The sequence below is a fragment of the Zeugodacus cucurbitae genome, chromosome 2 (genome assembly GCF_028554725.1).
Source record: "Zeugodacus cucurbitae isolate PBARC_wt_2022May chromosome 2, idZeuCucr1.2, whole genome shotgun sequence".
Classification (NCBI taxonomy): domain Eukaryota; kingdom Metazoa; phylum Arthropoda; class Insecta; order Diptera; family Tephritidae; genus Zeugodacus; species Zeugodacus cucurbitae.
The window spans coordinates 26,274,904-26,292,205 of NC_071667.1; the positions used below are offsets into that span (position 1 = coordinate 26,274,904).

At 33.4% G+C, this 17,302-nt stretch overlaps 1 protein-coding gene and 1 long non-coding RNA gene across 5 annotated transcripts in view; one reads left to right on the forward strand and one right to left on the reverse strand.

Annotated features, from left to right (window-relative positions):
* LOC105213099 (solute carrier family 22 member 3) overlaps nucleotides 1-17,302 on the reverse strand; it is a 71,598-nt gene that overhangs the window by 29,566 nt on the left and 24,730 nt on the right. The window contains exon 1 of one of the 4 annotated variants that reach the window (XM_029040874.2): nucleotides 13,198-13,608. The exons of 2 other annotated variants lie outside the window; for them this stretch is intronic. In XM_029040874.2, the coding sequence (XP_028896707.1) occupies nucleotides 13,198-13,377 (180 nt within the window). In that variant the 5' untranslated portion in view covers nucleotides 13,378-13,608. Of the gene's footprint in view, nucleotides 1-4,107; nucleotides 4,126-13,197; nucleotides 13,609-17,302 lie in introns of those variants that run through there. One more of the 4 variants, XM_054228372.1, reaches the window with a different exon arrangement.
* LOC128921292 (uncharacterized) lies at nucleotides 15,944-17,103 on the forward strand. Its single transcript, XR_008470743.1, has 3 exons — nucleotides 15,944-16,074; nucleotides 16,488-16,922; nucleotides 16,978-17,103. It is a non-coding gene; the product is annotated as an uncharacterized LOC128921292 (long non-coding RNA).

The following is a 17,302-nucleotide window of genomic DNA, read 5'->3' on the forward strand; positions in this document are numbered from 1 at the left end:
GTTGACAAGTGTGAGAAATGGAAATCTGCGAACTTCCTGTTGTTGTTGCATATCCGCTAGGTCATAAAGTTACTAATACCGTTGCTTAAGGTGAAAAAGGTGCTAAGCTCGTTGGGGAAGCGGATTTTAGTTTGTGCGTACGCGTTGCTACACTCGTGTGAGTCGAAAACTATTTTTTTCTCATTTTCTTCTACCAACTACAGAGGTCTATAAATCACTACAGCGCCTTTTGTTTTGGTAAAAAATACATATATTTATAAGTATTATACACCCCTCCTAGTACAACTGCGCTGTTCCTTTTTTATTAACATTTAGCGACGTTTATTATTGTTCGTAAATGCGAGTAGCTCATGTAGTTAAGCACATACATATTCATGCCAATTACCTGCAGCAAAGAGGAACTGAACCTTAGTGACCGTCATTATACGACTCGGAAATTAATGGTGGGAATTTTACTGTAATTGTCGTTGGAAATATTGGCACTCGTAATTGCTTCTAATGGGAGAACTTAAAAGTCATATAAAAATACATACATATCTACCATTTGTACAATTTACACTTGACGCTGTTCGCACTACAGGACGTATACGTAACTTTTTCTATGAAGCGCACATAAGTAACTCATGCGCCCTGTAGCGCTTCGCTATAAAATCAAGGCAAACAGCTGTAAATGTGCAAATAAGAGTTATTCTCTGTGTTGAGAGAGTAAAAGCGAACTTATTGAAATTTTATTTATTTATTAATATAATTTCGCTTTACTACTAAGCAATTTAAATTGTGAAATGCTGGATGGTGCTTAAGTTATTTAAAAAAAATTTATTTAAATATTTCTAAAAAAATTATACTTTTATTTATCAATAGTTGATTCATTATTTTGATAAAAATACTTATTTTAATTTAAATTTCATCAAAAACTTTCAATTCTTATACTTGTTGTTAGGTTTTATTCTACTCGTAAATTGTTAAAAAATTTTTAATAATTTCGAAGCTGTAAATTTCCTAGCATAGCACAGTTTTATTGGCAGTTTGTTGTTAATCTGCGATCTTATGAAAACTTTCAATTGGCAGACTTATCGGAAAGAATGCTTGCTTTGTTTTAGTTCTTCTGTTTTTATAAATTTTAAATATTTGTTCAACAATCCTTATTTTAAAGTATTGGTATGTATTGAAAGATGGAAGAGTTTTCAATAGAACCAATAGCTGCTTATATATCATACTTTAGTGAACTCTTCTTGTCCAATATAATCTATTTGAAAGTATTAATTGTGATATATTTGTAAAACTAATCCCTCTCCTTACTGATTACAATGCTCTTTAAATTGCACTAATTTTTGCTTCGTCCTTTTTCCCTTTCCTTTAAATTTTATTAAATAGAAAATGTAAGAATTTGCTTACTCAAAAAACAAGCAAAACAACAGACATTGTTTATTGTAAATAGTAGTAAATAAAATTTTATTTGTGGCAACATAGCGTTAACTGGGTCAGGTTGAACACATAAAATAATAAAACCTTTTACCACTCAGCATTGAGTGTGGTGTCATGGTCGATTTTCCACTTATCCCGTAGGACCCGTTTTCCTTTCCAATCATAAGGACACAACATCCCGTATGCATGTTGTTTATTTGCATTCACATTCCACTTAAGTATCCGCATACATACATTGTGTGTACACTTGTTATACATGTGCGAAACATTAATGAGATTGCGTATGTTTGCGTCAAATCACAGAGCAGCAAAGGGTAGCAGGCACAGGATATCCGGCTCTAGATGCTTACATTACTATGCAGACACGTGAGCCGTTTTCGGATAAGACCAGTTACACAAATTTCATATGCAAGTGATTTTTACACACCACTGTTTGTTATTGTTAAAGCGTAAATTTTTAGTTTGCGCAAGAAATTTGTTTATTCGATTAAGAAATCCTTGTTGTCCATCCTTGTCCGCATTAAGTTCATGTCAACCTTTATTACAAAAATTATGTAACGCAGTTGAGCGTTTTCTTTGTAAGGATTTGAGATTATTTGAACGAAGCAAAAGCACACAAAATACAGTTTATTATGCTGGGAAAACTATGGTTGATAGTTTGTGTGGGATATAAAATACATAAACAATCAAAAATTACTCACACATAGGCATACAGTTTAAAGTTGTTAAAATTAATGAATTTCCTACAGACGGTTCATGTCGTAAATGAATTATGGCAAAAAGATAAAAATTAAAGAATATTCTGCGAAAGACAAAAAGTAATAGTAAATTGAGGTGTTTTTAAACTAATATTAAAGGAGAATTGGAGTGCCCGATCGCTCTTTGTTTTTTGTCGAATAACTCACAAAGTAATTATCGGATCAACTTCTAATCTTCAGAGAATATTTCTAAGATATTACACTTAACTTAATATCCTGACTACCTCTGAACCCTTAAGATAAATAACTACGTTTACCTTTTTGATTTCATTATTAATTTTCTTGACTTTTTGAATTTTTTAAAGGCTAAAAGCAGCAAATATAGATCCATGAAGTTCGCGAATATCAACAAACTGTGGCTTTAGCAATTATTTGACATTGGTTCTTTAGAAATATTACAAGTACATACACTTATCCGCATATTTATTGTAATAATTTTATGTATTATAAGTTTACAAAAGTCTGAAAATATACATTAAATGTTTATCAGAGCTGTATAATAATAATACGTAAATTTATTTAAAAAAAATATTTGTACTTATGCTTTAGGTATTAGTAATATGATAACGTTGAAATTCCACACACTCAACCCAAGCATTGCTTGTTGAACTTCTTCACATGCTAACAGCATATAAATTTACTGAAAAAAATCTAAAACAATTTTATCCATACACAACCTCATACATACAAGGTTAGCAACAACAATTCAAGGCGAATGAAAAATATGCGAGGAATTTGGTAAACTTTTAACAAATGTCAAGTTTAAATTGAGTTATTTTAGCGGTTGTACTCGCAAGTACAAAGTAGTACATGCTTATAATGATATACATAAAAAATTTAGCATAAGTGGAAAATTTCGTTTAAATTACATTACAACAAAGACAATAACGGTGTGTGCCAAGCATTTGTAGACTTATCATAACTCACCAGACAGAAAACCACACAGTTATGTATGAATATATTACATAGGCATCTACATATATACTACATAGAAACATGCATTTTTGTGCCTAGTAAATCCAGACACCGACACGTTGAGACCAACCATTTAGTTTAATATTGTTTTTTTCTTCTTATATAACATTCATCAGGCACGTATTATTTTCCAGCTTTTATATAATTATTTGTTTCACAGAATATTTTGATTGTACCTTTTATGGCCGGGATACCCTTTTAATGTATGTCGACTGTTTGTAAGCCCAATGCGTTTGTGAGTAGCCAACCCTTCCCAGAAAAGTATCAATTACCTAAAACGCTTACCTATGCATTTATGTGAAATTTTATTACCTTCTTATTTACTCGTATAATAAAATAAAATAATTATTCCTGCTAAGTCAATTTACATAAGTTTGATTACTTTTTTCTTCAAATTGTCTAGTCGCTACTTATTTAATTACATTGTTAGACAGTGGAAATATACAATAAATTCTGCGGCACAAATCTTAAATTGTGGGTATTATTTCATCGCTAAAGAAATATTATTATTCTGCCACACTGTACCTTGTTTTCTGTGAGAGAGCTTTGAAAATGTCTACCACAATAATTCTTACTACTGGTATTACATGGCGTATGAGTAACTAATAAATAAAATTGCAAATAAAGGTAACACAATGTATACACAATGGTTCTAAGGAGATAAAATACATTTATTGGTTTCATGTAACTAACAGGAAAATAGAAAACTATACGAATTTAATGTTTACGACGCAACGTCAGCAGTAAAGCAAAATTACCAGCGAGACCTCAGCGAAATTGAACGTGTCTCTCTTTGTTAGTAAAAAGGTTTGTGTATGTAGAAATTAAGTATACAACTTCTTTTTTCAAACAATGTAGTATGTTTTTACTTAACGTTGGCATCTCTATATCGAAAATATTATAAATAGGTAATTTCTCCCCTAGGTTTAAACATAGCAGAACTACATACCATACTAAATAATTAAAGACATCATCTTTGATTTGCAGTGTAATAAGATTGTTGTTGGCATGTTTATTGTAGTAGCTTACCTGAAAATAAAGAATGAAAAGGAACAATAAATATTTATTAAGATGAGCTAATATACAAAAAAAAGAAACAAATTTGAATAAAAAGAAATACTGCAAAAGAAATTAAAATATATTTGACACTGAAGGGCGAGATTAAATGTATTTTTACTTTTATTGGCCATAAAAACATATTATATAAATTAAATGCTACAAAATACTCAAATACTTCACAACACAACTTATATTTTTTGAATTAAAGAAAATGCACACTAAAAATTACAAATGCACATAGCATGATATCAAAACTTGTTTAAGTGAATTATGCAGATCGTATGATATTATAGAGAATTTCGAAAATGAAGAGCATCAGTTCTTTGTTGATATTTAATGGGAAATAAGATTATTTCCAAAACCTGAGGCTAGCTGTAATTTGGTACATATCATATACTAAAATGATGTTATATCTGTTGTACATGTTTCTGTTAAGATAAGCGCAACGAGGATATCCTCAGTTACTTTTTATCAAATCTATACTACTATTATAAAGAGGAAAGATTTGTATGTATGTTTGTATTGAATAAACTCGAAAACTACTGTGTCGATGTCAAAAATTCTTTCACCATACGAATGCTACATTCACCCCGAGTAACATAGGCTATATTTATTGCTAGAATATAGACTTTCTGGAAATAGTTCCCAGGTGAGGGTATCAAAAAGACTCCGTGATGGAGAATCTTAATCTGAAACTGAAAATCGTCCGGCAAGTCATTCCGTTCGTATCGCAATCGCGTGCCAGAAAGTCGAGTAACGAACGTTCGTAGCAGCTCTCTAAACAAAATTTCAAAACCTGTCAAGTACGCGCTTGAGAGTCGAGTATGGAGCGTATGCAGCGGCTTGAAGTACAAAATATTAGAAATATACAAGCTCACACTAGGGCGTCGAACTTTGAGTGTTCCCGACGCCTTCATAATCAGAGAGAAAGTCAACAGATACAAAAGACTAGAGGTCGTAATAATCAAGTTTTAGCTCATTGCAAATAATATGTAAGTTCATGTTCGAATTTTCCTCATTTTACTTTTTTTAAAATGAACCAACGCAAGAAACGGCAAAGTACATACATATGTATGGGCGAATGTGTAAAAACTTATAACTTTTGATATGTTTGTTTAAGCCCGTGCGAAGCCGAAGTGCTCTGCTAGTATTTAAACAAATTACAATTGTAAAGTTTTAATGCTTATAGGCATTACATAAGATTCTTACCAGTTTTTAAGTCTATTTTATGCTAATACATATTTTCGAACTCACATATATCGTATATGTACTATATGTAAATTTATATAGGTATAATTTGTACATGTCATGTATTCTTGCACCAACGACAGGTGGGAGTATATTTTTTCTATCCATTTGGACGTTTTCCTTCAAAAAATTCCATTGTTGTGAACACGTTCTTCCATTTATTTAGCCATATTATTATGTATATATGCATGTATGTGTACAGTATACGTGTATAAATATGCTGATCACGTAAGAAATGAAAGCGTTACAGCATCGACAGCGCTGACCTAGGTCCAATGGACCACATACTCATACACACTAGAATTAAAGGCGAAAGAAACTAAAAGAAAGGAAGAAATGTGTGTGGCATTTTCATTTAGAAAATCTATTATAAATTGAATACTTTTCACCTTTCTAATTTGCCCCGGTGTTTATCACAAACTCTGTTTTAGGCTTTATGACATATTATCAAATTACGTTGTTGTTAATATTGCCAATATGTATGAATAAAATAGTTGTCTCATTAACCTTGAACCCATTTGTGCTCTTCATTTCTTACACTCTTCTTCAGTAAAGAATATAAATATATATGCACATGTATTTCTTTCATATTTATTTTACTCTATTCACATATTTACTTATGTAGTTCGAGTGTTTGTAATATTCGCCCGCTGAGTATTGTTTGGTTATCAATGGTTTATCAATATTAAATTTCATGGTGTTAACGAACTCAGCGTGATTCATCACACTCTTTCATAGAATTTGGTCAGTCAAATAGAAGTTGTGTGTAAAGGCAAATAAGCAATATGTTCCTATAACAATGTATACATTTATATATACGTATGTATGTTATAAGATAGAAGCAAAAGCATAAAGATTACATCGGTGTAAACCTTGCAAAACAAAGTAAAGTGAATGGTTTATCTTTGAATATTGAAAAATATTTGGCTTTCGATTGCCCCCGTGAACAATTATATTAAAATAGGAGATAACAACAGTTAAACAACATCTATACTAATTATATAAAATCGCTTATATGAAAAATGTTTGTAACGGCTAATCTCCTAAAGTTCTGAAGCGATGTTTATACATTTTTTTTTAAATAAAGCATTTGCTCTAGGCTTGCGAGTGGCATACTTATTTTTTTAATTTTCCGAAATCAAATCCTTTTTCTTTCGGGTTGAAGTTTTTGAAAAATCAAAAATATTGCAAGCATAAGGTTTTTCGTTCACCAAACGCAGTCTACAGCGAAGCGCGCTTTGTGTGTGTGCGTGTGCTCTTTATCGTTTGCGGCACGCACTCTCTCTCATCCATCTCTGCACATCTTTTCCAGCATAACGTAATGAACATATGTATACATATGTATGCACTCTCTCTCTTCCATCTCTCGCATCTTTTACTACATAACTTATTGAAGTAAAGTACAAAGCAAAAAAGTTTGCATATATAAATGATCGCAGAATTGCCGTATATATGCAGGTATGTATATATGTAAATACAGTGTCAACTATATTTACTCTGTTTTACAGTTACTTATTTTGCAGCAACGCACCGTTGCTTGAATTGCTTTTCTTATTGTCTTTGTACTTTTTTCTAACAAAACACATCTATCTTCTTCTTCTATATAAATAAAAATGGATCTTCGAAATGTATGTACGCCCATAATTTTCGAACGATTGCACCAAATCCGGTGATTCTTGGTTTTATGAACTCTTTATTGTTAGGACAAGGTTTGTATGTTGGAAAATTATAAATTATAAAAAATTAAACAGTGAAGTATTAAAAAACGCATTTAAGAAAAATTAATTAAAAATGAATCGCAAAATGTGTTGCCAAGCGCATATCTCGAGAACAGCTGAACCGATTTCGCTAATTCTTTTTTTGCAATATTCCTTGAAGTATAAGGTCCTGAAAAAGTCTAAAATCCACACTTTTTTAAATTCTCATACAAAAAAAAAACATTTTGAAGGTTGTCATTGTTGCTTTGTTGAAATATTTTTGTCAGTGTTTAACTGTATAAGGTTGTGTCGATAGCCCTAAACAATTTGTAACAAATAAGCAAAGGCTAAGTGTAACCGAACATTAATTTTTTCAAGAAAACACACAATTTGACCCATTTATTCGGCATAAAGTCCAATATAAAATCATCATATAAAGTATATGAGGGCTGATGTAATTCTTGAACCAATTTCTCTCATTTTCACCACTAATGTTAACGGGGCAACTTGGCAACTGTAAGTAGGCAAACCAACGTCACATTCGGCCTTGAAATTATTCCTAAATTGCAAATCGAAGAAACACCAGTCTGCAAAATCGTCAAAAGTAGCGCTATAGCGAAGATTTTCCAGATATTCATGAAGTCGCTGGAGGCACTGCGAAGGACTTTAAAGATTTACGCGACAACCAAAACTTTTTTGGTGGAGCCATGATTCTGTTGGCAGGTGATTTACGCCAGACTCTTCCAATTATTCCTGGATAATCGCATGATTAAAATCATCTACTTTATGGCGACACATAAAGATTCGCCAATAAACAACTAACTTACCACTAATTTTGCAACAATATCAAATTGCGATTGTAGAAGCAGTTGGAAATGGTAGGGTATTTCCAACATATTTCTGTCACTTCATTGACTCAAAGAAGAAGCTTATTCATCGTGTTTTTCCTGACATAAAACCACAATATGATAACCATAAAGACTGCTTGAATGACCTATATTGGTGGTAAAAAAACAAGAATCTCTTCGATCTTAATGCGACAGTTTAGAATTCCAGGGGAGTTGACACAGCTACAAACCAGGATGACGTATTCAATTATCTCACAGACTATTTAAAATTGCTGGATTATCCCCACTCACTTGCAATTAAAAGTAGTGTGAGTTGTTATCATGCTGCTTAACATAAATCAACCTCGACTTTGAAGAAGGTATAACGTTTTCGTCTTTATGCGTAAGAATTTTTTCTCTGCATTGAAAAATTTACAAATTAATGTATACCTTAGCCACAAAAACGAAAAATTAAACCCGTTTTCCGTTGTCACGACATAGCATGAAACCGGCTTGACCGATTTGGCTGAATCTTTTTTGTGTGTATTCCAGGGGGTTTGAGGATGTTTCTCACGGAGAGAAAAAAATGCCTAAAATTCACACCTTTCTAATCTCCCATACAAACAATTTGTAATAAGTATTCATTTTTATATGGAGGATATTATAGATTCCAGTTCAAATTGAATAGGTACGCATACATAAGATAGGTCAGCTATACAAAATAAAGTAGTGCACCAAATTTACGCTAAGGCGGTACGAAGTTCGCCGGGTCTGCTAGTACATTATATAAAGATTATACGCTCACTTAATTTTGATAAGATATATCACATATTACCCGATATATATAGTGGACTCTACACTGGATGCTTGAAAACCTAATATTAGGTAAAGTTAGGGGAGGTAAAGGCTCGATATCACACGATAATATCTGATTTTCTTTAAGTAAATCCGATTAAGAATTTAAGAACTTAAAAAAATTAGAATAACTTAAAAGAAAGTTTTAAATTTTGAGAATATTAATATTTAAGTGAGTTAAAACATATGTTTAGTGCTGAAGAGTGAGTCTGTTAGATAAAATATGTTAGAATGAGAATTATACGGCATATACGGCGGAATGGTTAATTTAATTGAACATTTTTCTAGAAGATTTTAAAAATAATTGGTCTAAACTGGTGATCAAGCTGGGGCACTAAAATTAATATCAGACAAGAGTAATGTACTACAAACTGATCCATTCATAATTTTTACCAGGCCAAGCATTTTCCCTCGAAAAATATATGGAGGAACCGTACTCTAATACTAATACATCCAAGCTGATTTTAATATTAAGTTAAAGTTTATTTCTGCGATTTCTAGCGTTCAGGTAACCAGGGTACCGTGCAGTAATAATGCGAAACTCAAACAGTTACAGCACGACAACCACCGAAGATTTGCTTATTTGTAGTTATCTTTTCCATTCTAATTTCGTCATATAATGTCTCGTCGATATGCTTCATTCAATTTAGCTTCAAGTGCGTCTCAATTATATATAAATCATTTCCATAGACTCTTTAACCACAACTAAGGTCATGTTGTTTACCTACTCAAACAGTCAACAAATGAGAATTGTATTTCATCATTGAACAGCATTTCGTGCGAAATTGTGGCTTTTATACCCAATCAATTTGCTCAATGCCCAATTGTATGTAATTGTATAGCTACCAATTCTCAATAATCTTCGAATAACAAATATTTGTCTGACCACAACAGCGTTCATTTCATAAGCAATCAAGTGTGTACATGACATCAACCAAAGTTTAAGAGTTTTAAGCCTTATTTTAAGTGTGTAAAAGTATAACCTATAAATATATCTTGTATCTATCAAGAATATGCTGTGCCATTAGTTTTACGAAGTAATAATTATTTAAGGTTATTCCCCTTTGATGGTAAATTTCAAAATTTTGATTGTCTGGCGTTTAGGTAGTCTGCACTTTTGGTTCACTGCCATGCTAACTGTTGACCTATCGCGTGACCGGCACCTAGACGTGTAGCCACATCAAGAGTGCGCTTTAATGCCTTGGCAAAAGCAAATATTTTTGCACACTAAGCATATTGACACTTATTTCGCAAGTCCGGCGTAAGCGCTTGCGGGTTTGCAGCGCCATTTATGAGGAGGATTATATTTCAGTTTGTTTTTCGGGAATGTTTATAATTTCTATGTAAATTTGTGCAATTTAATTAGTAAAAGGCTATCTTCAGCTCTCCGCTCGACTTGAAGTGCGCATATTACTTCCACTAAGATGTGGTTAACATTGTTCTACATAGTAGGGGCAGGTCTACAGCAAATCCTGTGCTTTAGTCCTAAAATTTATATATTATACAATCCTATCAAGTTCGTCGTTGGTATACTTGCTCTCCCTTTTCCCCAATAAGTTTTATTTCCAGGTTCCGTAAAAACTTGTAAGATTTAATTTTAATTTCATTCAGGAAAAATAGTAATTGGCCGGAAATCAAAATTTTTGCTATGAAACCACAGCGTGTGGTCACCAAAAACCATTTTAGGAATTATGTAATAAAAAGAAAACCGAAAGGCCAATAAACGGGTTAAACCTTTGTGACGCTTGATGCTTAAGAGCATACGAAATAATAAAATTTCAAGTCAAGACAATATGCAAAGAAAAGCAGCAATAACCTCATCCACCAACAAATATACATATTTTCGTTGGTTCTTTGTCCAAATGCTATATGTATATATACCAGAAGAAGAAAGTTAGAAGTGAAATCATTTTGTCTTTGTTCATTAAATTAAGACACACTGGCTATCAAATTTTATCGTTCAATTCCTTTGGACGTGTCCTAAAAACGATGAAGCTCCTTAAGAGACTATAAATTGTCGCACGCAAACCAATCATCGCTGACCAAAAAACGCTAAAAACAAGCAGCAGATACAAACATACCGGCGCATTATTCCACCCAATCGTGGTTGCACAACTTCAGTGAACCACACTTGTTTCGATTATAAATACATATGTCTGTGTGTATGTGATGTGGTTTGGTGGCTGCCCAATTTCGTCAAGGTCATTTATTGTTCTAAACTTTCATTTTGAATGGTTGTTTCATTGCGAAAGTTTTCGAGTCCATATTTCTTTTTTGCTTTATTGGAAAGGTTGTCGTCTAAAAGTGCTGAATGAATAGCGGTAATTTAAATACGTAAAACGTAGAAGTGTTGGAGAAATCATTCATCGTAAAGTTAGTGACGCGGGAAATGGGTTCAAAGTATATGAGTATAAAAGGTTAAATTATGAGATTGTTAATATATATATATATATATATATATATAAATTTATAAGTAAGAAAGATCGAATGTTCGTTAGAATGCACACACTTACACATTTAGGGGTTATACCCGTCAAACTTCGGTGTTTTTAAGACTACTTGGAAGGTATTTCATTTAAATGACTCTTTCTAATTAATTACTAATACGCTCTGCTCGTTTGCATTTTTGTGTTTGAATTACAAGTGATGAACTAGTATGTGATATGTAGTTTAGTTAAAAATTGTTATATTTTAAAAGTGACTTCAAACGAATACTCGTGCCAAATTAATTTTGTTAATCGGCCCAGCCAGTGATTAGAACTCGGTTGTATCCTTCAAACTAGAGTCCAAGGATAATCATCGGAATTTATTAAAAAATAATAACATTCATATATAATCTTAATATATAAAAATCCAGCGTCCGTGTGTATGTTCCGAATGCACTCAAAAACGAGTCAACTGATATTCATGAAACTTGGCATATACATGTAATTTGGTCCAACTTAGATGATAGGATAGTTATAAAATAATACTATTTTGAAGGTTGTCATTGTGGCTTTGTTAAAATATTTTTGTTATTGTTCAATTGTATAAGGTTGTGCCGATAGCCCAAAACAATTTGTAACAAATAAGGAAGGAGGGTCCAACCGAATATTTTATACTCTCGCAATTTATTGATGTAATTTTATTAAGATAACACACAATTTGACCCATATATTAGGCAGACAATATTAAATTGCGATTGTAGAAGCAGTTAGAAATGTTAGGGTCTCAGTTGACATCTCGATGATGAATAAATGATAAATGACTGATTGAATGACCTATATTGGTGGTAAAAAAAAAACAAGTAAGGAAAGGCTAAGTTCGGGTGTAACCGAACATTTTATACTCTCGCAATTTATTGAAGAAATCTTATTAAGATAACGCACAAATGTACCCATAAATTCGGCATAAAGTTTAATACAATAACGAAAATCGTCATATATAGATATGAGGGCTGAGGTAATTCCTGAACCGATTTCATTCAATTTCACCAGCAAGGGACACTATATCCAATACTATACGCTCACTTAATTTTGCTAAGATACATCACATATTAACCAATACATATATGCGTATTAAAGCCCGATTTCAACTATTTTCATGGTGTGTGGTGGTGTACGTAAGAGAATCGACTGCAGAAAGTTTGGTTTATATAGCTTTATTAGTTTGCAAGATATATACAAAAAACATATTTGGAGCTGGGTCACGCCCACTATTTCAAAAAAATTACACTCAAATGTGCCCCTCCCTAATGCGATCCTATGTTCCAAATTTTATTTTCATAACTTTATTTATGGCTAGTTATAGCTCTTTATGTGTTTTTGGTTATCGCCATTTTGTGGGCGTGGCAGTGGTCCGATTACGCCCATCTTCGAACTTAACCTTCTTGTGGTGCCAAGGAACACGTGTTCCAAGTTTCATTCAGATATCTCAATTTTTACTCAAGTTACAGCTTGCACGGACGGACAGACGGACAGACAGACATCCGGATTTGAACTTTACTCGTCACCCTGATCACTTTGGTATATATAACCCTATATCTAACTCGTTTAGTTTTAGGACTTACAAACAACCGTTATGTGGACAAAACTATAATACTCTCTTTAGCAACTTTTGTTGCGAGAGTATAAAAAATCACCACTCACTTTGCAATTAAAAGTAGTGTGAGTTGTCATCATGGTGCGTAATATCGACCTCGAGTAATCAATATCGTCGCCGAAGCAAATATTTGACCAACTTAATTTAATGTATGCCTTAGCCACAACAACGTGTGGCCGGGTCTGCTAGTGTTATGATAAAATAATAACTAATTAAATTTTCCCAAAAAAACCTAACGGGTATTTAAAAATATTTAAATGCACAATTAAGTACCGTTGCATAATAGTCCTCCCCATATTCATCTTCATCCTCGTCGTCTCCATCGCCATCTTCCTCTGCCGTATCCTCTTCATCTTCACTAATTATAGCAATCATAGCGGTTTTGCTTATAATTGACATGGTGAGCGCGGAAGTGGAGAAATTCTCTCTGTGGCTGTTGTTGTCCGTCAGCATGGTGTGTGACACACGGTGGTGATGTTGACCAAATGTTGTGTGTCGACTTTTAATATGCGTATTGTTGTTATTTATTTCTTACTTGTCAATTGTTGTTCCAATATGTATTAATATTTTTAATTTTTTTCTTCAACTTTTCATAATTTTTTTGATTTTTGTATTATTTTAAAGAGTTGTAGAAATATGATTTTCGGTTTGTTTTTATTTTCTATTTCTTTTGTTGAGCATACGTATATTTACGTATATTAGTTATTTGAGCAGCTCACAGCCTTTAAATTTGTTTGCAAAAATTTATACATTTTGTTTTAGTATTTTTTTAGAAAATTTGTATTTGAGAGACCACAGTTTTCATGTCCGAAATCTTGATGTTGTTTCAAGATTTCCGACTAATTGGTAGGTCATCATCTTTCAAGAAGTGATTGATGCTATAAGGAGCAAAACAAACAATTTCTACAGAGAGACAGACATTTGATCATCTGGTCAAAATTTAGGGACTCTTCCTTTTGATTACCCCGAACTATTTCTTAAAAAGACTCAAAACCTGAGCCCTGAGCCCGGAATGAATCCCAGGAATTCAGGAAATCTTCTGTTGTTGTCTGTTGGTGGTGGTCATTGGTCTGAATGGAACCCAGGCGGTAAGCATAAAAATGGTGCCTGTTCTATATTCATGAAATTATCAGCCAAATAGTGAGTTGGTAGTAAGTTCCTTAGAGACAGTCCTAGAAGATAGTCAGTCTTTTATAGTAACCGACAGTAAATGACAATTACTCGCTTTAGCAGTTTTTTAATGGGCTCGAGACCTACGTAGTATACAAAGATGCTTCATTGATTTCAAGAATTAAGACATTACAACGAACATGTACGAAACAGTTTAATTGTGATGCCTGCTTGAAGATTTGTAACCGCTAATTTAACACAGATAATACACGTATTTTATTTATTCGTTGTATCATATACCATATATGGACACATTTGTAAAGCATTTACTTTATATATGTATGTATTCTTATTGGTATTATGTATTCACTTTCACTATAACTCAGTTTAATATTTTCTTTTGTGTGAATTTTAAATAAACGAGCATAATTTTTTTTGTTTTGTATTAGAATTTCTTTTCACATTCCAATTTAATTTATATGTAATTAACTATATCCCCGTTAAATCCCGACTTCACACTGAACTTTCATCTTAAATCCCGTTAGGTGTTTAGGAGCTACATGCGCCACCGAAGACTTGCAGAAATGTTTAATTGAGGCTTAACCATTTTTACATAACAAAAGCAAACAAACATCACATTTCTTCTGCTAACAAAAGCATTTTAAGCATCATGTGCCCACCGAATAATTTAATTTGCAAAAAAGTAAATTTTTGAGTACAACCATCGAAGGTGAAAACTTTGACGATTATTATTTTGTTTCAATTACACACATTTTATTCAATTCTTAATTGTATTTCATTTATGGATATCCACCGCTTTAGCACCGCATTCCAGCACCGCACCAATTGGCTCAAAGCAAAGCTATTACTTTAAAGCGTTATTCGGCAAGCATTCAATGCGTGTTTCCCGCTCAACTTGTTCGCCACGACTCGTCTGTGCTTTCGTTGTTAGTCAACTGATTAGTTGTTGGCTGTGCGCCATCTCAAATCCTTACTGTCCCAGCAATCGGAACAGGCAATTAAGGGAATGGTGTGAGCTGAAAGCTTTCGGCTCGCCGCAAACAAGCTACCAAATATTGCGAAAAAAAGTCGATAGACACAGCAGCAGCTAGCATCGCATCGGTTCCAATGCGTGGATGGCATCTTACAGTGTGGGTCAGGGATGTAAGTGACCCCACGCAATAGTGGTGTGAAACAGCTGAGCTCAATACATGCTTCAACGTTTGCGAATTTTATATATGTATGTATGAACACATGCCCAGTAATACGCTGTAGTGCGGTGAAAGTTTTCGCTTGAAAGTCACGTGCTTATTACCCGAAATACGTAATGCAATCCACTTTCACCAACTCCATTTGCCCGCGCTTTTCACAGCATAGAAACCATTAAAAGCTTTTGCGTAAAGCTTTTCGTTCGTTTCATAACACCACCGCAGTGTCGGCAATCATCAGCTGTTACCGACGCTCACAAAAAGACCGGTAAACTAGCTCAATGTTCCCACAAGTCTTCTCCTCGTTGGCGCATAAGGTTGTGTCTGCTTTGAATGGAATGTTAAGGCCATGGCATCGTGTTTGCTTCGTGTTTCACATTTCTATGCTCCTCTGGCTTCGAAAACACTGTTGCATACATTTACGACATATGCGGAATTCTTTACCCCGTTAGACCCATTTTTGTTTCGTCATCTCATTTCTTTCGTCATTGGTGTCGGTATAATCTGTCCTCGTTTTCATTTCTCAGTTGTTGTTGTTTTATGGAAACTTCTTCAGCAGCCCGTCGAGCTTTTCAGCTGTTTGTTTATAAATTTTTTCCGTATCACTTTCGTATCAACTGGTTCGTTGTTAGAGGTACATTTTATTCAATGGGAATAATTATTAATTTGCTGAATGTTTATGAATGTCAAAATTAAACCAAAAATACAGATGTGAAATGTGAAGATATTTAATTCATAAATATATATTGTAAATGCAAGTTTTGAGCAGTCTAAAAATATTAGAGGCTAAAGAAAGGAAGATATAATTACATGCGGCAGAGCTGAAATATCCGTGAGTCCAAATTTGAGTTCAATAAATTTTATATGTAATGATATTTCGCAACTAATTTGTTTGACATCAAGAAGTGGTTGTGAAAACTGAACTGTGCATGCAATAGAAATGTATTTCAATTCGCTTACTTTAACATTTTCTCAAATACCTTTAATTTGATACCCTTTTGTAATACTGTAATTGGAAATTCAATGCTTATTCAAATTTAGGAATGTGGGCGTAGCCACACCTCCTGCGAGGTTTCTTATATACTGGTGTCATTTTCTTGTGGCAATTCATTATGTATCAAGAAAATGGATATACCTGATATACCGATTCTAAACTTGCGGTTATACCGCATATATCGGTTAATATGTGAGCAAAATTAAATGAACGTATATTCCTAGATACTTTTTCCTAGATGCTTTTTCCAGACTGCATAAGGAAGCGAAGCGAATGGGTCTGGAAGTGAATGAGGACAAAACGAAATATCTCCTGCCATCAAACAAAGAGTCAGCGAACTCGCGTCTCGGCTCCCACATCACTGTTGAGTCATAACTTTTAAGTCGTAGATAATTTCGTATATCTGGGAACAAGCATCAACAACACCCACAATGTCAGCCTCGAAACCCAGCGCACCATCACTCTTACCAACAGGTGCTACTCGTACTGACGTATGGCGCAGAAACGTGGAAGAGTTTTCGAGAGGAAACCTTTGCGCAAGATTTATGGAGTTATAAGTCGACATTGACGATAGTTGATTGAAAATAGTTGTAATCGATCCAGGAATTACCTAAGAATAGTTTCATTATTTTAGTGGACTTTATGCCGAATATATGGGTCAGAGTACCATTAAATAAATAAATTGCGTGAGTATACAAGTTCCTAAGTTGTTATATTATTAACTGTTACCGATGGTTACAGGGAACAAATATTCAGTACGGATTATGCCATCTGGGTTTCTTATTTTTGTAACGCAGCGGTCTCACAAGCGGACTTGTTCAATGATTCCGGAATTTAAAATTTCTGAATTTTTCGTTAGACTATTTTAATGAAAAAGCTTTTTCTGTACAACTGGAAATGTAAAAAAATGTAGACTTAAACCCAAGATGAGATCAAGAAGTTATTCATTGATAAAATATGCAAAAATTAGCCTTTGTTTATAAGATTTATTGAAGAGCATGTTAAAACTGGTTCAAGATTATAAAAGACATTACGAATTTCCAAAATTTGAATAGTGACGAAACCA